This window comes from Dermacentor albipictus, chromosome 5 (assembly GCF_038994185.2).
Source record: "Dermacentor albipictus isolate Rhodes 1998 colony chromosome 5, USDA_Dalb.pri_finalv2, whole genome shotgun sequence".
In the NCBI taxonomy this organism is placed as follows: Eukaryota; Metazoa; Arthropoda; class Arachnida; order Ixodida; family Ixodidae; genus Dermacentor; species Dermacentor albipictus.
The window spans coordinates 3454776-3482081 of NC_091825.1; the positions used below are offsets into that span (position 1 = coordinate 3454776).

At 46.0% G+C, this 27306-nt stretch overlaps 2 protein-coding genes across 6 annotated transcripts in view; both read right to left on the minus strand.

The window, feature by feature from the left end:
• The window catches only part of Raf (Raf oncogene), a 275768-nt gene that overhangs the window by 183801 nt on the left and 64661 nt on the right, over positions 1-27306 (minus strand). For all 5 annotated transcript variants that reach the window (XM_070538212.1, XM_070538215.1, XM_070538214.1 and 2 more), the window contains 5 exons: positions 25608-25711; positions 24346-24451; positions 24111-24274; positions 22507-22732; positions 6711-6750 (listed from right to left, as the gene is read on the minus strand). In XM_070538212.1, coding sequence (XP_070394313.1) covers positions 6711-6750; positions 22507-22732; positions 24111-24274; positions 24346-24451; positions 25608-25711 — 640 coding nt within the window. The remainder of the gene's footprint in view (positions 1-6710; positions 6751-22506; positions 22733-24110; positions 24275-24345; positions 24452-25607; positions 25712-27306) is intronic.
• LOC139059916 (myb/SANT-like DNA-binding domain-containing protein 1) lies at positions 18989-21633 on the minus strand. The gene is made up of 3 exons (XM_070538482.1): positions 21413-21633; positions 20160-20298; positions 18989-19385 (listed from the first exon to the last, which is right to left on the minus strand). Exons 1-3 carry the CDS (start codon positions 21631-21633, stop codon positions 19014-19016), a joined length of 732 nt encoding a protein of 243 aa, XP_070394583.1. The 3' UTR covers positions 18989-19013.

Sequence of the window (27306 nt, forward strand, 5' to 3'; positions counted from 1 at the left end):
AGTCGGATGCATACGCTGGCCATGCAGATAGCAGGCAGTTCCACCAGAGTGCCAAGGGAAAGCCACTGTGCACAATGCCCAACCAGCCTATCGTCAACGCCTTCTTCACTGGAAATTTGCTGACATTTCACAACTGCAACAGCACTGGTATTCAAAAGTAAGCCCAGCCTTCCATGCTGTTTTGAACAGATTGCCTGCACCACTGTCAGTTTATGACAGTGATGCGGGCGCTTTCTTCCTCTGCATGTGGCACTCTCCAACGAGGGCCTTCTTTTAGTGCAGTGTTAGTGAATCCATGTTCAAACTGTCTGTTTCACATAAAACAAAAGTGCACCACAACGTATGTTTCCTAGAATGCCACAGCAAACCTTTTAAACCTTGGAATTGTAGGTGTCTGGCCTTGTGGTTCAACATCATTACAAATTGTAGCGTATAAAAAAACGCATGGACAGATGAAACAAGACGACAGATGAGCACTCGTCTGTCGTTCACATGTATTCTGTCCGTCCCTTGTTTTTCTGCGCTACGATTTGTCGTATTCTAAACCCATGGCACCACTGCCTATCACAAGCAGCACCTAGATTACGGGGTTTTACATGCAAAAGCCATAACTTGATTACAAGGCACGTCATAGTGGGAGACTCCGCAATAATTTGGACTAGGAGTTCTTTAACATGCACCTAAACCTAAGTACCAGGAGTGTTTTTGAATTTCGCCCCCATCAAAATGCGGTCACCATAGCCAGGATTTGATTCCACAACCTATTGCTTAGTAGCGGAGCCCCAAAGCCACTAAGCAACCGTGGCGGGCCACAACCAGCACCTATCCCCGACATAGACAGCCGGGTATACTGCCGCCTGAGCGTTGGTTAAGCCCATGTAAAGTGTGCTATGGCTATGGTTTCCATGCTGGGGGTTATGACATTGCAGCACACCAGCATCATGGTGTGTTGTAGTACTCTTGGCGCGTGCCACTCTATTTTGTAAATAATCATGGTGGTACGAATGCCTGACATAAAAAAAGTGCTGCTCGTAAATCCTTACACCTGATCTCAAATAATGCTAGTTACTGACAAAAGTGAAAAGGTGCGTTACACAGCTGACATTTTAAATTGGGAAAGTGCAAAACAAGACTGGTGGTCACAGCAGGTGCGATTGAGCACAACTACTTGACACAACTGGTGGCAAAAAATATGCCCCATATTTGCACGAAACTAATGGGAACCTTTTTTCTGAAAAAATGGGTCTCAAAATTGCCTGCACATTACATTTGGACACGAAATCAAAACCGCATTTGTGGCATTGGCAACAGCCAACCGTCAGAGCTATCACATGCGGCGTCATCACGGTCATGAAATGATGGCAGAGTGTGTTTTCGTGAAGGTTGAGGCGGGTAGTGCTCGACTATGAGGACTTCCGGCGATGCCATCACCTTCGTGAGATGTCGCGCGACCCAGCAGCAGTTACATGAAGCGTGCAGTGTTTCTGCCACTTTGCCAAGCTCATCTGTGCAGAGTGCTCTCAGCCGCATATTTCCATAAGTCTGAAGCAGAGTTACACAATATCTCGTGAAAGTGATAGTGCACATATAAAGGTGATTGCTTGAGAAAACCTCCTCATGCACTTGGTATCTGTGGCCAATTAAGCGCAAGTGGCAACGACGATGACGTCCCGCTTTCATTAAAAGAAAAGGAGCTTCCCTTCTGTGAAAGGTAAATTCTGCACTAACTGCGAACATGGGACATGCAATAGATTTTTTAAATTGTATGCATGTTTACATCCAGGTGCACCTTATTTTCAAGAGCACTTTGATTTTTTTACTCTAAGCTTGCGAGAACTGGGTGCACGTTAGATTCAGGGGTGCTTCAGAATTGTGTAAATACAGTACGACTTTTGCAGCCCAGTGATGCTGATGAGTCACAAAGTGATGTGAAATCATAATTGAACTTCCCACATTATAAAATTGCCAAGCAGGACAGCTTTATTTGTGATGACCTTAAAGTTCCACATCTACCTCTACAGCAGGGGTGGGACTGCTCAAAACCATTTAGGAGCAATTTATGGAGCAAGTAAAATTGCATTTTGCAGCAACGTCGTCATCATCATCATAATCATCATCATCATCCTTGTTACGCCCACTGCAGGGCAAAGGCCTCTCCCATACTTCTCCAACAGCCCCGGTCATGTACTAATTGTGGCCATGTCGTCCCTGCAAACTTCTTGATCTCATCCGCCCACCTATGGAGGAAGAATCGAAAGACCAGTGGGAGGCTCTGCTGGTGACGCAAGACCTTGACAGCCAGCTGCGGTTGGTGAACAGGGCTCGGGCGGCGGCAGCGAGCCATGGCTACCTGGACTGAGGAGGCCACCCACCTTTGGGCTCAAGAAGCCTGGTCTCAAAATAAAGTTTATTTCTCTCTCTCTCTCTCTCATCCGCCCACCTAACTTTCTGCCGCCCCCTGCTACGCTTCCCTTAACTTGGAATTCAGTTCGTAACACTTAATGACCATCGGTTATCTTTCCTCCTTATTACATGTCCTGCCCATGCCCATTTATTTTTCTTGATTTCAACTAAGGTGTCATTAACTCGCGTTTGTTCCCTCACTCACTCTGCTCTTTTCTTATCCCTTAACGTTACACCCATCATTCTTCTTTCCATAGCTCATTGCGTCGTCCTCAATTTAAGTAGAGCCCTTTTCGTAAGCCTCCAGGTGCAGCAACTTAGGGCAGCCTAAATTTCACTTTGAAGCAATTTGGAAAGGATAGAATTTTATTCTGAAGCAGTTTGGAGTAGGCCAATCTGAATTTTGGCGGAATAATGAAATACGGCAGTGCACTTTGAAACCACAACGAAATAGAATAAACCAACAGAAGCACCAAACGGCAACTGTTTAAGCAACGTCTTAAGCTGACTAGATGGAACATGGTTATAACAACACGTTTGAGGACGGGACACAGAGAGAATGCACAGAAGACAATTGCCGAACCTTGTATGGCCCATGTAGAGTTATTAAGGCGAAAGTCTTACATGTCTCATCGGTCAGTCGACCTTGAGCTATAATGTGCCGACGACATGAAAAGTACAAAAAGGCTACGAACCCTTGACCTTTGGTGTTAATGAAGGCGAAGAAATTAAGAAAAAATCAAAGCACTTGAACCCCTGACCTTTGCCGGGAGTTGAAGCTACGACCTTTGGTGAGAGTCGAACCCTAGACTGTTGGTGGTAATTAATGTGACATTAATTAGGACATATGTTTTTATTATATAGTTAATTAAGACACCATAACCTGGAACCTTTCATGGGAGTCATGCCCACTGACGTTAATGAAGGCAAAGTAAATTAAGATAAGAGTTGATTAAGGCACTCGAACCCATGACCTTGGGTGGTAGTTGAACCCTTGACTTTTGGAATCAATAGGATTGACTAAGCAAAGTACACTAAGCGAACTAAAGGGGAAGAGCGCGTTACGTGTCTCTATTCAATGCATCGACACTTGGGCACTTTAACGCATCGGCCTTCAAGTTGTCTTAGAGATAACATAAGAGATCCTTTTAATTTTGCTATTATCATTATTGGAAATCCCTTTTCACAACGTCTCATACTGCAGACAGGAACCTACCTACCTATAGGTGCCTACTGCAAAGTGCAACCAATGAGGCAGACAATGCTTCGCATAAAAAAAATTGAACAATGATTATGATATTCCACAATGCGAAATTTGAGCGCATGAAGCTCTATATGTGTTTTCATTTCGCGAAATATTGAGGCATCACACTAATCAATCAACAGAGCCGCGGTGCTCTATACAAACCAGCCACACAGTTGCCACGTCCCGGCAACTGCAGCCTGTGCCACCGTAATCTTTACTTGGAACACTTGCAGCGAACACTGTGCATTCTGCATCCCGTCCCAAGATGCACCGTTACAACCATGTCCCATCAAGCCAGCAACCAACTAGCCCACTAAGTAACTTACTATTAGGCTGAATTTTGAAGCAGGTTACTCTGATACTGAAACTGGACATCTAGTACGTGCAAATTTTGTTAATAGTGCCTGTAGATTCTTAATTAGTGATAGCAATCACAAAAACATGCATTCTGTAATAGTGAGTTAGAAATTTCAAACAGTAGCCCAAGGCATTTTTTACAAATCCAGTTTTTTGTAATATCTCAACAGAGTGGGTGAGGTGCCTATAAATGCACTTCACGAACAGACCGTACGGAGAAGCCACAGTTATGAACTACTGTGGCTTATTATTGTGATAGCAATTATATGGACACTTCAGGTGCATTGATGTCGTTGGTGTCACCATGACATTTCGTATAAAGTGTAAGGGTGCCAGCGTCGTCACCACATGCGATATGGTGCATGTGCGAGTGAAAGCATGCCAGGGTGAGCCGACGATGGCGGCTCACCCTGTCAAAGGCACCGGGGGGAGCGTAGGAGGGGGCATTCTACTCTGGCAGCTGCTGTGTATGGTGCGGCTGTACGGGCCCCATCTTGAAAGCGATCTGCGACAGAGTGCCGAGTGCCGACAGCTTCACATGCGAAGTTTTCACTGCTTAGTTTGTGTTGCAGCGAAGGAAAGCGCGAATTCACTCGCGGATGCCGCCACACTTCCTCACTCCAGCGCATTGACAGTGAGTTTCCGCAGTCATCAAGCGAGATGTGTTCACGTTTGCTTGTGCACACGTGACTTGAATTTAGTTAGTAAGCGAATGATTACAAGTTTGCACAACCGATAAAACTACTATCCTTAATTCATATAGCTGTCTGCTAATTTGCTATTGCAATCGATGCTTTGCCTTTTGGTCGAAACTATGACTTTTTGTGAAAGCCATTTTTATATAATAGACCAAGGCGATTACCAAGCACCTAATGCTTAATTTTCTGGTATAATGCATAACTATCCCAATCTGCTTTTATTCCCAATCCACCATTAGCCCTTCACAATAGGTCAAACGTTGCAGCACGAGGCAACGACATGCGCCAAACTGGTATGGCCAGAGAGGCACACAGCAATTTTTACAGCTTCGGCAAGCCTACGTTAGTTAGCCCTGAATTCAGCCTGGGTCAACAGTATTTTCCGGCAGGGTATCTTGGCAGGAAGCTTTTAGGTGTCCACTCGGTGAGAATCCGATGCGGCATGGGATGCCAATGTGCATCAAGCTAATGGGGCACGAGTGGCCTCAGAAGTGTTTTGTCGTTTTTTTATTGTGTAGTGTTTCAAGGCAGCTACGGGCAAGCAAAACAAAGTCGAGCTGCTGAATGAAACCAGAATGAGATGCCGCCAGAGTGAAACACGACCCTCACTTTGCGCTACCTGCAGCAGGGAATGGCAGTGCGTCATCACCTATCAAAAGCGTCTGACGGCACACGCACTCCGAAATGGAAAGCAGCAGCGAATGCAATGTACGATGACCCACGAGCACTGGAGCCTGGGCTGGGAGAGCGAGCGCTGCAGGTGGCCCACTGCTCTTGAGGGTGCGCACCTCACACCTTTTCTTAATCACATGGGATTTAGCGGCCCAAAAACCTGTCACACGATCGCATTCTCCAGGAACATATTAACCAAAAAAAGGAAGTGGAACTGTAGTGGGCCATTTTTTTTGTATTCTTGATCATGAACATAGGTGCAGAGAAATCTTATGAAGCAGGATCATTTTCACGAGCTTCTACTGCATTTCGTGCGAGGGTCAAACCAAATAGGATATTATGTGATTAGTAATTCAAAATTTTTGTATGTTTTCTACTTACTTTGCATGACAAGCTAGCTGGACACAAAGCCGCATCACAGAATCAACTGGCAAAGGGGTTAGCTAACGTGCACCACAACCCTTGCATGACGGCTGCAGAGTCATTCAAGATACATCCTGCTGATTATGCTTCCTTACGACGAGACCATGTCAACAAAATTAAAGAAATAAGGTGCAAAACTGTAAGGTGTAATGTCATTTTTTTCTCCAGACAATTTCGGATTGGAGCCAACCACCACAAGAAATTCCCACTACCACCAGATTTGATAACTTTTTCTTGTTGCTCCAGTAGTGTATTTATGTGGGCAATGTAATTAATGTGAAAGTGGATTCTATCAAATACAAAGAATGTATTCTAGGCCCTGCAATAGATATGTAATTACTAGGCTCTGTGACGTATGTTTATGTTTGTGCTAAAATTATTGCTTTCTAACTATTCCTATGGTTTGTTCTTGCAGAGTTTGTTTTCATGTGGGTGTGTTATCGCAATGTTTTATGCACATGACAATTCACTTGTAATATTTTTCCCCTCTTCATTATCCCCCCCCCCATTGTAATGACATTCGTGGAGCTGTAGGCAAAGTGATAAATCAATAAATAAATTGAATTTTTGTATGTTTGCTAGTTACTTTGCATGACAAGCTAGCTGTAGACAGAGCCACATCGCAGGATGAACTGGCAAAGTGGTTAGTTAACGTGCACCACAAACTGCAGAGTCCAATTGCAGAGTCATTCAAGACATGCAGAATATCCCAAACAATGGGTACAATGACACATTGTGATGCACAACCATGATAAAGAGCCGCTTGAGAGCAAGTGTGACTCTATTGTCTGATAGTAAATTGTGCAGGCTGCACCTTTCCCTGCTCACAAAAACAGGAGGCATGCTTAGTGTTTCCTTTACGAGAGGGGGAGGGGGGTGGGGGGGGCAAGCAAGCAAGCAAAGGAACTGACCTGCGGAAGAGTTGTGTGACCTGTAGCGGTTGGCAAAATCCTGTTAGGAAGAGAGAACACACTTGTGAGCATGTATAGAAAGGCACTGTTCTAAGTGCAAACAACTTATTAGCTAAAGTACCTGTGCATACTATAACACATTCAAATATTGCAGGGATGCGCGACTCTCACGCGTCCCCTGATACGTTGTTTTCCCGCATAGCTCCAGTCTCCTGCGATCCGGCTTTGCTGTGGAGCGTGGTGCCTGCGGCGGTCGGTGTGGTTGAAGCGCAGTATGAGAGATGGCGCGAGTGTTGTGCTGCTAACGCCGCCTCACGGCCGGGTTACTTGGGCGCGGAAAGGTGAAGGCGCTTCCTCTTTGGCTGTGGGTAGGCGAGCGCCGCGGACGTCCCACGTGTGCACTGATCCATGCTTCTGCGAGGCCGTCTCGCGAGGCCTTCAAACGCGCAACCGTTCGCGTGACCGTACGCATGAACGACCAGGCGTTGGGATCCAGCATGGGGCGAACATATTCGCTCGTTATCTGGCCGCGATGAGTCGGGCTTCTAGATTTGCGCGCGCCCATCGGCATGTTTTGTGAATAGCAACTCGGCTAGCAGGCATTGATCTATGAAAGGTGCAATAAATGCCCTTGTGATTGTTTCCCCAACTCTTGTCGTTCCTTTGTCTCAACAGTACGGGGGTGAGAATCCCACAATATACAGTCAAACCAACTGATAAGGATACCAGTTTCAACATATATAGGATATCACGAGTAGCTGATGCCCTCCCAACTTTTGTATGTTTCCTATGATAAAATAAACCACTTACTGCAATGCTGCCATACACCTTACTCGTTAATTAATAACGATTAAATTTGGCTACTCATCGTGCAGCGGTGGCGTAGAGGTAGAACACCCGCCTCGCGTGAAAGAGGTCCGTGGATCGAATCCCCGCGCCGGCAATTTTCCACCAGAATGAAAAAAAAAAAAAAATCCGCATGTTGATAAAATTGCACAAACAGGCCTGGAGTGTGGCCTGATCCTGGTGACCAGAACCGGTAACGCACTCCCTCACCAGAGCAGGATTGGCCACCCTGGTGCAGTACTTGGCCACAACCTCCTATATGAACAACACAATCAAACCCCGGCCCTCAGTCCCCAGCAGCTGCGAAGCAACTGACCACGGCGGCGGTCAGACCTGCGACGCTGCAGAGGGTGCTAAGAATCACTGGCTCCGGACAGGCCGCCATTGGAATATGAACCTGGCAACGTTTAACGCTAGAACGTTATCTAGTGAGGCGAGTCTAGCAGTGCTATTGGAGGAATTAGAGGGCAGTAAATGGGATATAATAGGGCTCAGTGAAGTTAGGAGGCCAAAAGAAGCATATACAGTGCTAAAAAGCGGGCACGTCCTGTGCTACCGGGGCTTAGCGGAGAGAAGAGAACTAGGAGTCGGATTCCTGATTAATAAGAATATAGCTGGTAACATACAGGAATTCTATAGCATTAACGAGAGGGTGGCAGGTCTTGTTGTGAAACTTAATAAGAGGTACAAAATGAAGATTGTACAGGTCTACGCCCCTACATCCAGTCATGATGACCAGGAGGTCGAAAGCTTCTATGAAGACGTGGAATCGGTGATGGGTAGAGTGAAAACTAAATACACTATACTAATGGGCGACGTTAATGCTAAGGTAGGCAAGAAGCAGGCTGGAGACAAGGCAGTGGGGGAATATGGCATAGGCACTAGGAATAGCAGGGGAGAGTTATTAGTAGAGTTCGCGGAACAGAATAATATGAGGATAATGAACACCTTCTTCCGCAAGTGGGATAGCCGAAAGTGGACGTGGAGGAGCCCGAACGGCGAGACTAGAAATGAAATAGACTTCATACTCTGCGCTAACCCTGGCATCATACAAGATGTGGACGTGCTCGGCAAGGTGAGCTGCTGTGACCACAGGATGGTAAGAACTCGAATTAGCCTAGGCCTGAGGAGGGAACGAAAGAAACTGGTACATAAGAAGCCGATTAATGAGTTAGCGGTAAGAGGGAAAATAAAGGAATTCCAAATCAAGCTACAGAACAGGTATTCGGCTTTAACCCAGGAAGAGGACCTTAGTGTTGAAGCAATGAACGACAATCTTGTGGGCATCATTAAGGAGTGTGCAATGGAAGTCGGTGGTAACTCCGTTAGGCAGGATACGTACCAGCAAACTATCGCAGGAGACGAAAGATCTGATCAAGAAACGCCAATGTATGAAAGCCTCTAACCCTACAGCTAGAATAGAACTGGCAGAACTTTCGAAGTTAATCAACAAGCGTAAGACAGCTGACATAAGGAAGTATAATATGGACAGAATTGAACATGCTCTGAGGAACGGAGGAAGCCTAAAAACAGTGAAGAAGAAACTAGGAATTGGCAAGAATCAGATGTATGCGCTAAGAGACGAAGCCGGCAATATCATTACTAATATGGATGAGATAGTTCTAGTGGCTGAGGAGTTCTATAGAGATTTATACAGTACCAGTGGCACCCACGACGATAATGGAAGAGAACATTGTCTAGACAAATTCGAAATCCCAAAGGTAACGCCGGAAGAAGTAAGCAAAGCCTTGGGAGCTATGCAAAGGGGGAAGGCAGCTGGGGAGGATCAGGTAACAGCAGATTTGTTGAAGGATGGTGGACAGATTGTATTGTTCTAGAGAAACTGGCCACCCTGTATACGCAATGCCTCATGACCTCGAGCGTACCGGAATCTTGGAAGAACGCTAACTTAATCCTAATCCATAAGAAAGGGGACGCCAAAGACTTGAAAAATTATAGACCGATCAGCTTACTGTCCGTTGCATACAAACTATTTACTAAGGTAATCGCAAATAGAATCAGGAGCACCTTAGACTTCTGTCAAGCAAAGGACCAGGCAGGATTCCGTAAAGGGTACTCAACAATAGATCATATTCACACTATCAATCAGGTGATAGAGAAATGTGCGGAATATAACCAACCCTTATATATAGCTTTCATTGATTACGAGAAAGCGTTTGATTCTGTCGAAACCTCAGCAGTCATGGAGGCATTACGGAATCAGGGTGTAGACGAGCCGTATGTAAAAATACTGAAAGATATCTATAGCGGCTCCACAGCCACCGTAGTCCTCCATAAAGCAAGCAACAAAATCCCAATAAAGAAAGGCGTCAGGCAGGGAGATACGATATCTCCAATGCTATTCACAGCGTGTTTACAGGAGGTATTCAGAGACCTGGATTGGGAAGGATTGGGGATAAAAGTTAATGGAGAATACCTTAGTAACTTGCGATTCGCTGATGATATTGCCTTGCTTAGTAACTCAGGGGGCCAATTGCAATGCATGCTCACTGACCTGGAGAGGCAAAGCAGAAGAGTGGGTCTAAAAATTAATCTGGAGAAAACTAAAGTAATGCTTAACAGTCTCGGAAGAGAACAGCAATTTACAATAGGCAGCGAGGCACTGGAAGTCGTAAGGGAATACATCTACTTAGGGCAGGTAGTGACGGCGGATCCGGATCATGAGACAGAAATAATCAGAAGAATAAGAATGGGCTGGGGTGCATTTTGCAGGCATTCTCAGATCATGAACAGCAGGTTGCCATTATCCCTCAAGAGAAAAGTATATAATAGCTGTGTCTTACCACTACTCACCTACGGGGCAGAAACCTGGAGGCTTACGAAAAGGGTTCTACTCAAATTGAGGACGACGCAACGAGCTATGGAAAGAAGAATGATAGGTGTAACGTTAAGGGATAAGAAAAGAGCAGATTGGGTGAGGGAACAAACGCGAGTTAATGACATCTTAGTTGAAATCAAGAAAAAGAAATGGGCATCGGCAGGACATGTAATGAGGAGGGAAGATAACCGATGGTCATTAAGGGTTACGGACTGGATCCCAAGGGAAGGGAAGCGTAGCAGGGGGCGGCAGAAAGTTAGGTGGGCGGATGAGATCAAGAAGTTTGCAGGGACGACGTGGCCACAATTAGTACATGACCGGGGTTGTTGGAGAAGTATGGGAGAGGCCTTTGCCCTGCAGTGGGCGTAACCAGGATGATGATGATGATGATGATGAAATTTGGCTACTGGGTGTCCGCGCTGAAAGGTATAAAAAAAAAATCCTCGAGGGTGATTTACTCCACATTGTTGCACCCGCCATTGTGCCATGCACCCTGCCTGACATGCCTCGTGCATCCCTCTCCCATCTTCCTTGTACCCTTTCGCTGACGTCAGGGGAGTGGAAGGGCGACGGTAGAGGGGCGAAAAAGGCGTGCTGTGTGGAATGCATGGCAAAAAGACTAATTGGGGTGAAGCAGCTTGAATTTTTTTTTCTTTTCCTGAATTCCACGTTTTACTAGTTGTGCACCTTGGTGCCATCATGCGCAACCTTGGAACTTATGGTGGCGGCCCTCATTCTTTTGCAGTTCTCTCCGTGTGGCACTATGTACACTAGGTTGTGTATGCCATTTGGATAACTTGGACCAATTTGAGCCAATAGCTGCCCGAACATTAGTCAATATTCACGTAACCCGAGTCAATGCGAACATGGCACAATGTGTCGCTGCCATGCAAAGCTGCTAAGATTCGGAGGTTATCGTTCGTTGACACTTGATTTACGCTGTTGCTGATAACGGTTCATGATGGCATTCTGCTTTTCGAACTTCGCACTTTTCAGGCTTAATCGTCACAAAATAACGTAACTTCATGGATCACGGCACATGCGTGGCCAATGCTGCAGCTGTAACGGCAAGATCTTTGCCAAATGCCTGAATGCTGCAGTAGTTTCCATTTCCAGCTGGAATGCTTCGCTATGCTATACAGAATCGAATTGTGTCCCACTAATAGTGAAATATGTCCCAAAACCTTCAAGAAAAGAAGTTAGTGACATTTCACAGTGTGAACGCGGGTTACGTGCAAGTGCATAGATGCCACGAACATGCACAGCGAGCACTACGACATCAAAACACAAATGGAAAGGGCGTGCACGGTGGTCACGGATGCTACATTGATCCCGACGGTGTCACACCTGGTATGCCACACCGAGAAGCGGAACAATGTTCTTGTTTTTTCGCCATGCTAAATTGCCGCTAACACTCTGCATTGCTTTGTGGTATGTACAAAATACCCAACATGACTTTGGTTGAGTACTACTTAAAAAACAGTCAAACATACTTTTTCTGCTCGCGCTCCTTGCTTAATAAAGACACGACTGACAGAAGGGAAACGCAACGCCAAAACAGCTGACGCCGAAGAGGCCAATGGACTCTAGAGCTGCTAGTTGCAAAACGCGGCATTCACTTGCTGGCTGAACGAGACTAGGGCCACTAGGGCACCAAACAATACTGTCAGCGTAAAGCGCAGCCCTGCGGTTAACGAAACAATGACATGCATGGTTTCCCCACTATTTTCATAACTATGTATAATGATGCTATGCGCTGTGAACTTGCAACTGGATTGGAGTAGGTCAGATCTTTTTGCCAATGTGGTGAGACAAAGCAGTGGACGCCGATAGAAATGGGGCGCAACAGCAGTTTCCTAGAGATTTTCTTGTAAGTTGTTCAATCGTAAGAAATGATCGAAATCCGGGTGACTTGACAGGTATGCAAGTAATACCAATGGCACATTGCCCATACTCATCAAGTCTGATCAGTATAACATTAATTTTAGGGCCCAAGTATCATTTGAGAATTTGTAGAGAGTGCTCAGAAACACCAAATGAAGTTTTCCAAGTTGTTATCTTTCACTGAGACTTTTTCCCAGGCTGTAAAGAAAGACCACTAAATATGATAAAAATTATATCACTCGGCACTTGCACGTCTGGATTGCAGTGCTCTCAATTTAGTTGATAAAGAATAAAACATGTATGCCCGCTGAAACTCAAAAGAATTTGTATCCCTGTTCTGCGCTGACCTATCTCTTATTTAGATGGGGAAACACTGGGAAGGCGGGAGATGGAATTTCAAGACGACGAGCAAAATGAGAACAAGGCAAAAGCAGGAGCCAACGTTTCGACAGGGGGACTTGTTTCCTTCAAGGCGCCTTGAAGAAGACAAGTCCACTTGTCGAAACGCTGGCTCCTGCTTTCGCCTTGTTCTCATTTTGCTCTTATTATTTAAAACTGTCACTAATTTTGATTTTCGCAAGGAAGGTGCTAATGTATGCAGGACGCTGTGACCAATCACTCTTATTTTTTTATGGGCATGCGGGCTTTATTCTTTAGAAACAGAATTGACAGCACTGAAATACAGATATGCAGACACACCGTGACATCATTTTTAATATGTAGCTGAGAAAAAAGACTTGCGATAAGGATAATGACAGGGAAAAAACTTCACTGGATGTTTCTGAGCCCGCTCTACAATTTCTTGAATGTGACATACCCTGAAACAAATACATACAGTTAAATCTTGATATAAGAGAGTATTTAACTTTTATATCTTCTTGTCCATAGAACACCATGTATTTTGAACTATAAGATAATGAAGTGTTCACAGGCGATTTCAATATAACGAAATTTCACCGTCACTGCGAAGGAATACCGAAAAAATAAACGGAAACTGCCTTGAGCGCAGATGGTCAAGTGGTGGAATTACACCTGGCCGTTTGTGATGTATCTCTCATATCAAGGACAATGAGACAGAGAGGGGCCGCCAAAGTGGAGCAGCGTCTGATAAACCCGAGTTGTGGTACCACCACTAAACACTAGACCTCTTGCTGTCATATTTTGTATGTAGTCCACCTGTGATAAGATCCTATTGCAACCCTGTGTGACGTGCCGTGTGGGTGCAAAAGAAAGCATGCGAGAGTAAACAGAGAAAGCTGGTGGTTTGACGCATGCCTTCTTCCCGTGCTTGCAAAGGGGAAAAGGGGGGGGGGGGGAGGCAAGTAGGTGGGCATGCGTCTTCCCTCTTGTGGCGTTTCTCACCCACGCTCTTGGAACAAAGGAACGACAACACAGTAGTGCAGACAATCACAAGGGCATTTACTGCACCTTTTATAGATCAATGCCTGCTAGCCAAGTTGCTATCCACAAAACATGCCGATGGGCACGTGACAAATTGTGCGGAAGTCCGACTCACCGCAACCGGATAACGAGCGAATATGTTCGCCCCATGCTGGACGCCAATGCCTGGTCGTTCGCGCATGTACAGTCACGCTATTTATGGCGCATTCAAACGATCATGTTCGTCTATTCTGGGGTAGGCCTCACAAGACGGTCTTGCAGAAGCACGGATCGGCACACGGGCAGAACGTCCGCGCCATTTGTTGATCCCGAGCCAAAGAGGAACAGCCTTCTCCTTTTTGCGCCTAAGTAACCCTGCCATTAGGAGGCGTTAACAGAGCCACACTCGCGCCGTCTCTCGTACTACCCTGCAAGCATACTATCTACAGCCGCCATAAAGCCATGCGGCGAAGCCGGATTACAGGAGACAGGAGCTATGCTGGAAAACAACATATTTATTTATTTATTTATTTATTTATTTTCAAATACTGCAGCCCTATTCAAGGCTAATGCAGGAGTGGAGTAGAGCAAACATAAACAAAAACAAAGGCAGTTGAATATAATAGATAAAAAAACAAGGGGAAGCAATCTTATCACATTAGTGCTTCTACAAAATCAGGCAATGTCAATTCACGAACAGAACCGGGTAATTCGTTCCAGCAGTCGACAACTCTCGGGAAATAACTGTTTGAACATGTTAGTACGAGCAAAGAAAGGCTTTAGGTTGAGGGTGTGGTAACGTCTAGTTGGAACAGCACTGGCATATGTGATGTAATCATCATCAGATAGTCGACAGCCTGAGTGAATAATTGAATGTACTAACAGCTTCATGGAATCTATATGTCGCCTTGTGCATAGAAGAGATAAATTCAAGGAATTCATTGCAGATGAGGGCGAAAAATAACGATCGTAGCGATGACAAATGAAGCGAACAGCCTTCCTTTGTACCGATTGAACTTTGTTGATATCGCACACTTTATAACGGTTCCAGATGCATGAAGCGTACTCTAATACAAGACGAATGAGTGTTTTATACATTAGTAATTTGGTGTGTTTTGGTGATTTACATAATGTTCGTCTCAAGTAACCTAAATTTCTTAGTGCTACAGATGTGATGTGATCAATATGCTGGGACCACTGTATGTTGTGCGTGAAGATAACTCCAAGGTATTTGTACGCCTGTGCCTGGGGAGCTATTCTGTTATTGAAAGCGTACACATGCTGTGAAGAAAAATGACTGTTTGTAAATGACACTAGTACAGTTTTTTGAAAGTTAATGCACATCTGCCAGTCCATACACCAGGTCGTCTGCCTCTGCAGCAAATCCGCACGCAGCGTCACGCCAAACACGGCCGCTCTCCGGAACACTTTCACACGGTGAGCTGGCTAGGCCTACTTCGGCATTGCCCACAGCTTTGGCATCACTCTTCTGGTTGGCGGCGGACTATTCTCAATGTCTTCCAAAGGAATAGAATGTTTTTGAAAGTTACAAGCTGATCACTTCTTCTTTTTGCTGAACTTGTGCCTCACGGCGAACTTCCCCAGTGGATCGAACATCGTTGCACACTAGTCACAAATTTACGAGACACGTCGTCGCATCGCTTGTGAAGCGGAGCAGACGACAGGAACCTCGCGTAGCCAACCACAGCACGCGTTTCTTGTCACGTGCGCCAGTCGACGAATGGGATCACGCATTTGGACTTTTCTTCTCCCCGGATTTCAACATCACCGGCAAGCCACAGGGGAATCACTTTTGGTGATAAATTGAAGAAGAAAGGTTCCTTTAAGCAGTAAGATCGAGATGGCTGCGATTGCGTGTGTAGGAAAAGAGCTATGTGCCACAATAAAGCTAGTTGTTCTTGCACAAAATTCAGCTCACAGTGATGTTATAAATTGATATTGAGGGCAAAATACTCTTCTGCAAGATGGGAAACTTGGTGAACTAAAGGAATAGTAGCTGTAGGTACTGAAAATGTCATTTTCAAATGACGAATTTTTTCCAGATTTCTCCGCATCAAAGAGCCGTGTCCCCCCTTAAGGAGGCAGGCTTAAGCTTTATTTCGTAACAAAGTGGATTCCCACATGTGACTGCTATTGGCAACTGCGGTCGGCTACATAGCGTAGATTCCGAGGCCGCCTCGGAGTGCCACCACAAGCCCGTTGGCTAACTGGCTAAGCGCACTGTGGCTGACTGAGCACAATCGCAAACGTTTAGCACATCGTAGGCACCTAAAAGTGGAAGGCGTGGCATTTATGTTAATACCCAAAATTACATTTTAACTGCCCGCCATGGTGACATTTAGAAGGTGGAGCATTGTGGGCACAACCCACTGCGCTGTAGCCTTTGCAGTGCAAGGCATTGAAGAAGGAACGGGAGCACAGCCGAGGCTGTGTTTGAGTGCCAATTACTGCGCTTTGCTGAATGCATCAAAGTGCTTTTGGCGCCAAAGTATTTCTGAAACCGCCTATTTTCAGTTGAAATGCCTCAGTCCACTAGGCTAAGAAGTGGTTCAGGGCCTCTTTGTTCGGGGTCCAGTAATGTGGAAAGTTGGGCTAGTCGGTGAGTAAGTATACATCGGCCAAACCCGTCAGTGTGTAAACACAAGACTTTTGTAGCACAAAAGGTCACTGGGGGAAACAATTATTCCCACATTAAGGGGCACTGCCCACAATATGGGTGCTAGCCGCTTTACAATGATACTACAGTTTTATCGCACCATAAGGATCAGTTAATCAGGGAAATAATCCAAGCCTTTCACATTCACAAGAGGGGAGAGGGTTGTATCAGTCAGCCATCTGCACATCTAATACCCCTGTCACACGGGAAGATTTAACGTCATTCGAATCGACTGGCATTCGATGCATCGAATGCCATTCGGTGTCTTGCGGTGCTACAGAGTAAAATATAATGGCATTCACAAATGACAGCAATGACGATCTGGAACAAAATTTGTGAAATTCAAAGAAATTTTGTGCCTATTAAACGCGTTTAAGAACCTTTGCGAGTACTTTTAAAACGGAGGAAAACATTTTGACGCCAATTATTCACAACTAAAAGCACTTCGATCTTCACAAGCCAAGCCCCAACTAAAGCCAAGCCCAAACCCGGTAAGTGTAAACAAGCAATATGGCCGATATGGCGCTCTGTGGAGGAAGCGCAGCTAGCGTAGTTGATATTGAAAACGTGAACGCCCTAGTAGCCTCTTACATTTGTTACCGAGCACAACGAAGAAACAAGGAGAGGGCACTGGAACTGGCAAAAGAAGCGCAATCGAAGATCAACGCAAGCCTGAAACTGAGATTAGTAGCTAATTCATTCGCTATTGCTGCTATGATGGCTACCGACGCCACAGTTCACCGTGAGCGGTGGGCATTTGAACGAAACGAACGTTGGTTCGAAGAGACGCTTCCACATCTCGGGGAGAATCACTTGAGACAAGCTTTCCGTGTCTCGCAGACGACATTCCGGTACCTTGTGGAGTCGTGCAGAATCGCCTTGGGGGGCCAAACGACAAACATGAGAAAGCCGTTGTCTGTGGAAAAAAGAGTGGCCGTCGGGATGTATCGGCTGTGCTGAACGATCACCCATCTGTTCGGCATCGGCCGGTCAACGGTGAACGTCGTATTTCGGGAGTTTTGTAAGGTTGTCACCGAACAACTTGAAGCAGAGTGGCTTCGAATGGTCCGGCGCCACGAACTGGAAAAACACGTGAGGGAGTTCTTTTTCTTCACTGGCTTCCCGCAGGCAATCGGCGCTCTCGATGGTTGTCACTCACCTATATCCCCGCCGAAGGACAACGCAATCGATTACCATAACTACAAAGGCTGGTAGGTACCTTCGAGACCTCTACGCTGGCGCGAAGTTAAAAAATTAATTCACTTTTCATTGCGTGATATATTGTGAAATATAAACGATTGTTTTCGATCGTTACTGATTAAGCTTTAGCAGTAGTAGCTATTAAATACATAAGTTTCTGCAATAACAATCACCAAAGTTCAGGTCGCCTTTATTTTCTTTTTTCTACCTGCAGTGTGTTCAGCATGGTGCATTTCTGGAATTTCCCGCACTAGAATTTCATAACTGCTACTGTCAACTGTGTGTGTGTTGTCTATACATAAAGATGTATACATAGGCCAAACTAGTCGTGATATTTTGCTGAATGAACGCTTTCCTTATAAACAACTTCCAGCCATTTGCTAAAAAGTGTTGCATGCATGTGCTAATTTTGCCTAAAATGCCTTTACTGTACAAACAGTGTGAAGGTATCATGACTTGTCATGCAAGAGCCATAGCTAGAAAATTCCTGCACGCATGAAGTTCTCCTTTGTGGCAATAAAAAAATTATCCGCAAGCATGCATGCCGGAGTTGTCATGCTGTGGCCTGCGTCTGTTGCGTAACTCGTACAGTTGTTTGAGAAGTGCTTTTCTCAACGTGGCTGTTTATGACAGGTTAAAATACTGCAAAGAGTACTGCCCACTGTTATGCATGAGCAAGACAACATTTGGCGCTTGTTTCTTTTATACAGGTACAGTTTAATACTGCTCGCCCTGGTTGATCATCAGTACCGGTTCCGGTATATCAATGTTGGAGCTCCCGGCCGATGCCATGATGCCAACGTGTACAGGCGATCGAAGCTGCGCACACTTATTGAAAGTGGACACCTTGATTCGCCTGTGATTATGATTGAAGGTGCTGCTATAACACCGCTCATTCTGTGTGACCAGGCATTTTCACTGACTGCAACACTGCTTAAGCCCTTCCCAAGTGCATCACCTGGCACCCCCGAAGCTGCTTACAATTATAACCTGTCCAAAACAAGATGCATAGTTGAAAACGCATTTGGATGCCTGAAAGCTCGTTTTCGTTTTGTCATGAAGAGGCTAGAATGCAAGTTGCCCAATGCTAAACAAGCCACGTGTTCTTCACAATATCTGTGAGACATTTAGAGACCCTGTGGATCCTCAGTGGGAACAAGATGTGCCTGCATTTGATGAACTGTTTCCACAGCCATCGCGCTCCACCACTCAGTCAAGTGGAACAGGACACAGTGTTCGAGCTGCTCTTGCGCAATACTTCTGGAGACGTGCTCAACAGGCCACATGACCAGCAGCATTGCACCACAGCAGAGAAGCAGTGTGTGTGTGTGTGTGTGTGTGTGTGTGTGTGTGTGTGTGTGCGCGCGCGCGCTTCGAAGAGCGTGTGAATATGAAAACAATCATGCTCCTTGACAGACATGCAGGCATTGAACATTTACTTTTAGCCCAAACCCGCAAACACGACAAAAATAAATTGTCACGCTGCGCACTTTCTTCCTGCAGCTGAATCTGCTTCTCTCTGAACTTTTCTTCTTTCTCCATGCCTTTTTCTAGACAGACGCAGCTGCCGTTGCTCCTCAATGAGCTGTGCAAGCAGATTTGCATTTGATGGCTGCCTCATTCTCCTTTCGCGAGGCCCCAGTAAGCTCTCGCGACAAGCATTTTGCTGGGGAGTCCCAGTTTGTGAAGGTCCAGCTTCTTCGACAGGAGATGAAAGCGCACGACACGAAGTTTCTGATGATGTTTCACATGCATCATCCTGCTTAGGATGTGCCATATCCTCATTCATGTTGGCGGGTGCGTCCCCGTCGTCTCGGCTTCTGTGGTCATTCTCCATTTGGTGGATGATCTGAAATGGAAAGTGATGAGCAATTAATAATGCCAAAACCATATTGAAGTACTCTCAGCGCAAACAAACTCAATCTGAATGCACAGGTTATCACAAAGTCAAAATACAACACACTAAGAAATGGCTATTGCATGCACAGCCACCCGCACACCTAACACAAATGCTCGAGCACGTGTGGCTTGCACTGACATTAGAGCCGCTGAGTGCTGACTGGTGGGTCCAAGGCCACGCTGTACGGTGCACTTGCGAAGGCTGGCGAAAGCGGGTGCCTTGCTGCCACCCCAATATGATCTCAGACCCAGTGGCAATATGTTGATGGAAGCCACGCGCTCCAGCGTTTGTCTTACGTGTGCGGTGGTGCATGCAACATAATTCTGCCAAAGCCACCATGTGGCCGAGCTGTACGACTTGGTCCATGGCCTCACATAGTCTTTCTCTCTGCTGTGCGCTGATGTTATACAAGGCCTGTCTGAGTGAAGGCTCAACCTTGCTAAGTGGTACGTTTGTCAGTGACAATATTCGGTACCACTTATTCCATGAATTCGGACTATCGCTTTCCAAGCATCGTAAGCAAACCTTGCAGCACCACACATGTTAAATTGCCACCATTAACACATATATCTACATAACAGGCAGATTTGTGGACAAGAGAGCCATAGCGCTGCCGAGATGTTACTTCTTTTTGACCATGGTCAGTGACCAGCGAACTTCGTCAGGGAGTTCAGAAGCACCAAATATCGGCGGCAACATGCACCCAAGATGTGCACATCTTACCTCCTCAACAGTGTTGCACTGGCTTTCCAGCATTTCCCGCTGGTCATTCATTGGCAGGGCATTGAGGAATTTGTGGATGTCCCAGTAATAGGGCCAAGTGATACGTCCTTGCCCAGTGCCCTTTTTTTTGTTGATGTCTCTGCAACAACAAAAGAATGAAAGGAAATATGAGGCATGTTTCGGAAAATAAACAGCTATTACAAAATACGTAACAAGAATTACCAAACTGAAACAATTAATTAAATTCATGCCAATCTTTACGAATGATTGACTTATATATTCAGGGAAAAAATCCTCTACGGCGGTTTTTCAAGGATAAACGTCCGCACATATTTGTTGGTGTTTATACATATGGCATGAACGACTTCCGCCCTACAGGACAGGCTAAAAAAAAACGAGAGCTCTCGCCAGCCGCTTCGGACCTCTACGGAGCGTCATTGCGTGGTCAATGCCCGGATCTCTCTGGGGTCGAAACCTGGTGGTAGCACGTCTTGTCCAAGTGAAGTGGACACACCGTAAACAACAACAAAAAAAATAAGTTTGGACATCGAAAGGGCAATTGAACCGGCTGTAGATATCAATAAACAAAACGAGAGGCGAAAACAAAACTTGGCGGCAGGTAACAGATGATGTTCCCGGCTTATCTGCCGAACTCCGACGACGCGACATCGATGTCCGAGTCATCACTGCTCGAAAAGTAAAAAAAGATCGCTTCTACGATCGTCGGGATCATACGAAACTGCTTTCTTTCGAGCGCGCGCGGGTCCTGATGTCGACGCCGTCATGCCGATCAAGTGCACCTCGGCCTTTGTTGTCGCGCGTCCTTTAAAAATCCGTGCCACGCGGTTAATATGTGAACCGTGCAGAAAAGGAAACTCTACTTTGTACACAATCACCAAGATGGTGCTACGAGTCCAGAAGTGCAGCGTTCATTTTTTTTTTTATAGGGGCTCAATAACGTCAATCGCCTGTGGCTGGTGCCTAGTGCCGTGGTAAGGAAAGAGTAAAGTTTATATAGCGTAACCTAATCCGCCTGCGCCGATGCATGGGTCGTGGTTTTCTCTTCAGTCGCTTTAACCAGCAAACAATGCACGAGAAGCTATAATTTGTTTCAAAAGTTGTTCTCAGTGGAGCAAAAGCTTCGAGTTGCCCACAGCGGCGCTTACAAAACAATGACACGTGCATGCGATAGAGCCCCGACTTCCTGGCGCGCGCAGTCCTGCTTAAATGAGTTCCTGCCAAAATACACTCACCTGTACTTGTTTGCTAGATTTTCAATCTTTGTCTTCGTCTCTTTCAAAGTCTTGCTGATGGCAGCATCGAGCAGCTTTTCAGCAATCAACTGGTACACTTTTGCGTTGCGCTTCACCCTTCTTAAGTCATGGAGATGGTCTTCCCATATTTTGATAAGGGCGAATGTCTCCTCGGGTCTCCAGTGCGCTTTTTCTTTCGGGTGTGCTGCAGCTGTAGCCATGGCACCGCACGTCAAACACCGACGAACCACCATCACCACCACGAGAGTACACAAAACCACAGCTAACCACCATACCACTGCTGCCGTTGCTGAACAAACACACAATATGGCCGACCGTCTCGACAGACTCCTGATCCCCATACTCCTGATGCCAAGAGTAATCGCGCTTGAGCAGAGCCAGTGGTGAAAATATCATCGCAGTAAAAATAATTATTCGTTTTTATAAGTCTCAATAAATATCTTCTGACTTTGCTGATGCACGCATTCCTTTTTCGCATTGCATGTCGCTGTTGTCGATCTGGGGTAGAGAGTATACATTCGGTTCGAAATCGAATCGAATGCGAATGCGAAATCGAATGCGAATGAGTTCTCCTAACTCATTCGATGGGAAGTGTCATTCCATTCGAATGACATTACATTTTCCCGTGTAAATCCCGATTACTGGGATTACATGCGAATGCCATTTGATTCGAATGACATTAAATCTTCCCGTGTGACAGGGGTATAAGCCATGGTGAGGTTGCCTTTTTGGAAGTGCACTAAAGGAAAAGAATAAAGAAATTGTCCAATAAAGATGTTTCTTAGGGGTGCAACAAATACGATAGGATTGCACACCATGATAGATAGGTGCCATATCTTTGACGCTCAGGCAAATGATTTTTAAAAAGTGCCTTTAATCTTGCCTTGATTTTCTTTGACGCCTGAGGGTGTGCAGGTGTATAAATATGAAGTATGTGTTCTGAAATAAAATAGTTGCGAGCGCAGCGAGTGTCATCTTTTCTTGTGTGTCTTCACCGTGTCCGTGTCAGTGCACTGCGTCACCAGCAAGGTAGGATGACCCTTTAAAGTCACTTGTGCAAAACAGAACATCACCTCGGCAGAGAAGTCCGACCCGGAGACTAGGTTGTAGCAGACGTTGGGCGCTGACGTGGAGCGCTCCCTCTGACCCAGAGGGGGCGGGTGCGCCCGTGGAACGCTCAAGGGGGCACTGGTTGGCGAGAGGGGCGGGTCTCCCCCTCCACCTGGGGGTGGCATGAAGGGTGGGTACACGCCAGACTCGTACTGGGGGCCTCCCACCATGTCCGGCATGGCCAGCAGGCTGCGTAAAGAGAGCGCAAGGCTCGTGCAGCTATGGTACCTGCACCTTACGCATACTGTACACACCGAACAAGTGCAGTGTTCCTTTAGAGCTACCTCCAGAGCTACCTTTAGAGCTACCTCCAGGTTATACAATTTCCAGCGTATAACCAAAATTTGCTATGGGTCTTGGTGAGAGGCCCTTTAACAGCAAGCCAAGGAAAAGAGCTTGTTTACAGTCACCGACTAACTTTTGCACCAATTCGGTTGCAGACGTCCAATTTTTTGGACTCCCTAGGAACCACAAAAACCTCCAATAAAATGCACAGCTTTTACTACTCTTAAGGGCTCAAACAGTCACAGCCACATCTGAAATAGCTCTAAAGGCCTACTAGTACACCTATTAGGTGTCTTGGTGCTTGTTCAGTCACAGGAGATGGTGGTGCACAGGCATTAAGGAACACATACTATGTCCTGTAACAGTGGCCCCTTTTCACTCTTGGTATACTTCACCGCAATACCGTGCCTGTGCTTGACCGCGTAACACGGTCGTATTGCAGCAAAGTCTACTTTTACAAACTGGCATTATGCAATGCTTTAGCCCTCGTGTTGCCATGCTTTCCAAGCTTCGAAGCCATCAGTGAGGATGATGAAGGCAGAGTCAGCACCATTGCCAACAGTGGCAAATACTATAAATGAAAAACACGACACCGAACAGGAAAAGGCTTGACTGCAGTCGTTAAATGTAGTCGAATATTAATCTCATGACACCACCATCTCATCTCTTCTGAATAACTAAGCTTTTTTCTCGCATTCAACAATTAACTAGCCCCAGCCGCTCAAAACAGCATGCTTGCTAAACTTGCTTGCTAAAGACTGTGAGCAAACCATCGCCAACCACTACAAAAAGGATGGTTTATTACTGCAAAGCTGCTAAATGGATTGGACTGGCTCAACTTGTAGCTTGTATCACATTTGTGGCCAAATGTCGAAACAAAATGCACTAAGCTCAACTAAAAACAAATTTCTAAATTTTAAAAATTGAATTCTGGGTTTTACAAGTCAAAACAACGATTTGACTATGAGGCATGCTGTAGGAAGAGACTCTGGGTTAATTTTGACACCAGGGTCATTCAGCATGCCCACAAGGGCCACCACCAGGGGTTTCGTGGTCTCCGATGACCGGGGCACCGGCATTTTTGCATTTTGCCCCCATTGAAATCCAGCCATAGCGGCCGGGATTTCGTGACCTCATGTTTCACAGTGCAACACTATAGCCGCTAAGCCACCATGGCAAGTTCTAAATTATTTAAGCACTCAATGAAAAAAGCATATTGATGCCCGAGGGTCTCGGGGACTGTTGTTAGTTTCGACAGTGAAGCTCTCCCAACGCTACTAACTGCTTGTAGTAGTCGCTTTCAACCCGCAACGGCTGGCATAGCTTGGGAACACTGGAGGCACATCGCTGGTGGAAGCGGTAGCCGCAAGTCTGGCACCGGAAGCCGTGAAACAGCAGCTTGCGGCAGCACTCACAGAAGGCCAGCGAGAAGAAGGTCTTGCGCACCTGCAGATGAAAACAGTGGCCAGTTAGCACGCAAGCAAAGCACCACCGCGGGCAACACTGAAGTGACTCACAAAATTGTGCGAGATGCTCGTGGTGACGGGAAACTTCTCCTTGATCTCCACCTGGATGTCGTCATCCTCCAGGTGGCTCACGTCCTCGTTCCAGTCCACAACCGCTCTGCAGCAAACAGGTGAAACACATCATTCCTACGTTCTTGGACAATAGGGAAAACGTACAATCACAAGACACTAAAAAATTTGGCAGACTCAAGTGCAGTGGACATCAACCTAATGCGAAGCGTTGGGCGAATCATTACGGCGTAAAAGCGCCAAGCTGGTGAGGTCTGAGTGGCCTAAAACGTGCGGTGCTTTGTCGTTCTTGCGGCAAGCTTACGTTCGCATGTCTTGAATTCGCGCGGGGTATTTTTGGTGGCGAGAAGTTTTGACACATTCACTTGGCGAAAACCATGGCACCACATTGTCGTTTTTCTACTGTGTACTGTTTTAAAATGGCAACAGGAAACCGAAGTGAAAGAGTTAAAAGACTATAAAGTTAATTTCGAGAGAGTGCTTTTGTGGAATTAAAATTCCAAGTCTCGCAACTTTTGTTTCAGAGTAGATGAAGCAGTAATCTTATGGCATTCCTTGAATCATAATGAAGCCATTGATACCCTAGTTAGCAAAATCTGAGAAGTGCTATTTCGTAAATCTTCACAGAAAACTTATGAAAGTAAGCTTTATGAAAGAAAGGACATCAACAAAAATGGACCTCATTTTCGGGATAAGCACATAACATTACATATCCGTAAATGTTTTCAGCACTACAGCTCAAAGAGCAAAGAGTAAAGATTAACATTTTTTTAAAGGCCCAACTTGCTCCTTCACTGCATTGTAGAATTTTTTATTTATTTATTTTACCTCAAGGCAAGAGGCTGACCTTAGTCACATAGTTACACAGTCACAGGTTGACACAGTTATCTGTGATGCAACGAGACACTACAAGCGAGTGCGGTGAGAGTACCATTTCAAAAAAAACAAGACGGTTTGTGCAACAGAAGAAAGTGGCTTGGCTAGCTTTCGTAACGACAGGCTGCGAGACGAGCGGCTTTGCTTCAACTGCCACAACACACCCACTGCAGCAGTGGCAGCAATTTGCTGCTGACTCCTGGGCACCACAACTTCAAAGTTGACATGGAGATTACTAGTGTTTCAGTGCCTAGGATATTTCAGTGTGTTGGGATATTTAACTCCAACTTTAAATCAAACCCAGCCAATCAACCAACCAGTAATCACAGCATTACACAAACACAAATAGTGCAGCATGACATCCCCACCTGGTGCTGCACTTGAACACCACACACATCTCGGTTGTCAGCTTCCGTCGTTTCATTGCCTTGGACAGTGCCTCCATCACCGTCTGGCCAGGTCGCACCTGAACCTGTTGAAAAGATGTGCGACACCAGCATGAAATCAGTTGCAACCGCACAGCTTTCTTGTGTATGTGCCATTGCACTAAGTGCAACAGTAATTTGCTTCGTCATATCGAAACTTTGTTCTGTCGAAATTTGACCTTTTATGCTAATGAGTACAGTCGCCAATCAACTTTTATTAAATGGAAAGGGGCCGCAGAATTTCCACAATTATCAGGCAATCGAAAAAAGCAAATTAGAATGAGAAAACAATCCACTTTGACCAATTTGCGAGTCGGCGACGAATGATGCGGTTTCGTGCCACGTACGTCGAGGACACCTTCTTGGCGCTATGACTACGCCCCTGCAGCCGATAGCGTCCCCTGCACTGGGACATCGGGAAAGGTGCCTGCAGCGGGTAGCGAATGGTTCGCCTGCCTCTCGCTCTAATGGGTTATTGAAACTCGAGATTGCGTAAGCTCCAAAACTAAATAACTTGAAACTCGAGACAGCTAACATAGTGCCACGCTGCCTCGGCACGCCCACTCTGTGCACACGCGGCAGATTACCTCTAAAGCAGGGCACGAGGCTGCGTACGTGCTCAGTTACGCTTACAGTCGTGTGAAGCCACGGCCGAGATGTGCGCCAACTAGACGTCCTGTGCTCCAATCCTTCCTTTGGGCAATTTTAATGGTGTTTATTTGATCATTAATGAGACAGTACTTTGTTTAAAATGATGAGTTATGAAGTCACAAAGCTGTTTAAAGCGAGAAGGACGAAGTCTAGGCAAGTGCGTGTACTAACAATCCTTCCGACACAGTGCCCCGCTTGCAGGTCCCATAGACGCCAGTGCCCGAGTTCCTTCTAGCGATTATTGCGTGAAACTCTATGTTAGTGCCAGAGTTCCCCCTAATAAATATGGACTCTTGAACTGGGCTTTGGGCGGATGTGTGCCGGCACCTGGTGGCTTTCTGACAACATGTCGCGTCTGTGTGCCCACAAGTAGGTGGCGGTAAGCGCACAGAAATTTGTGTACTCATCTATTCAAACCTAGATGGTGCTAGCGGTTTTTTTGGGCACGAATCCAGAAAGACAAACGGAATGGAGCAGACAATTACCCCAGGCACCTACCCAAAGCATGCTACGCATTAAACAAGGTGGCATCCCCTGGAGTGTTTTGTCAGGCAAGGAAGAGCAGGCACGGCCTCCGAGATGGCAGGATGGCACGCACTCTCTATCGATAGCATGCGCCTCGCAATGTTCAAGGCAGCGGGGCGAGCCACTGGAAGCCAAGCCAGCAGAAAATCCAACGTGGTTGTCTCTAAGATTGGGCAGTGCGGCTCAGAATGAGTGATTTAGTCCGGAAAATCAAACGTAGTGGCCTAAATTCGTCCATGAAATTGGTCATGAAAATGCATTAGCTATATGGGCACCCTAATGGTGCATTTATGAAGCCCGGAATATCCATCAAGGCTGAATTTTTGGTGTCCAAGAAATTCGTCCATGACTGATCACGCAGAGTTTGCTTTAATACTTCGAGCACACAGCATGCACGATGAATAGCACTAAAGAAGAAGCAAAACCCAGCCATGGATAGCGGCCCTTCGTCCCCCAGTCGCTGTTT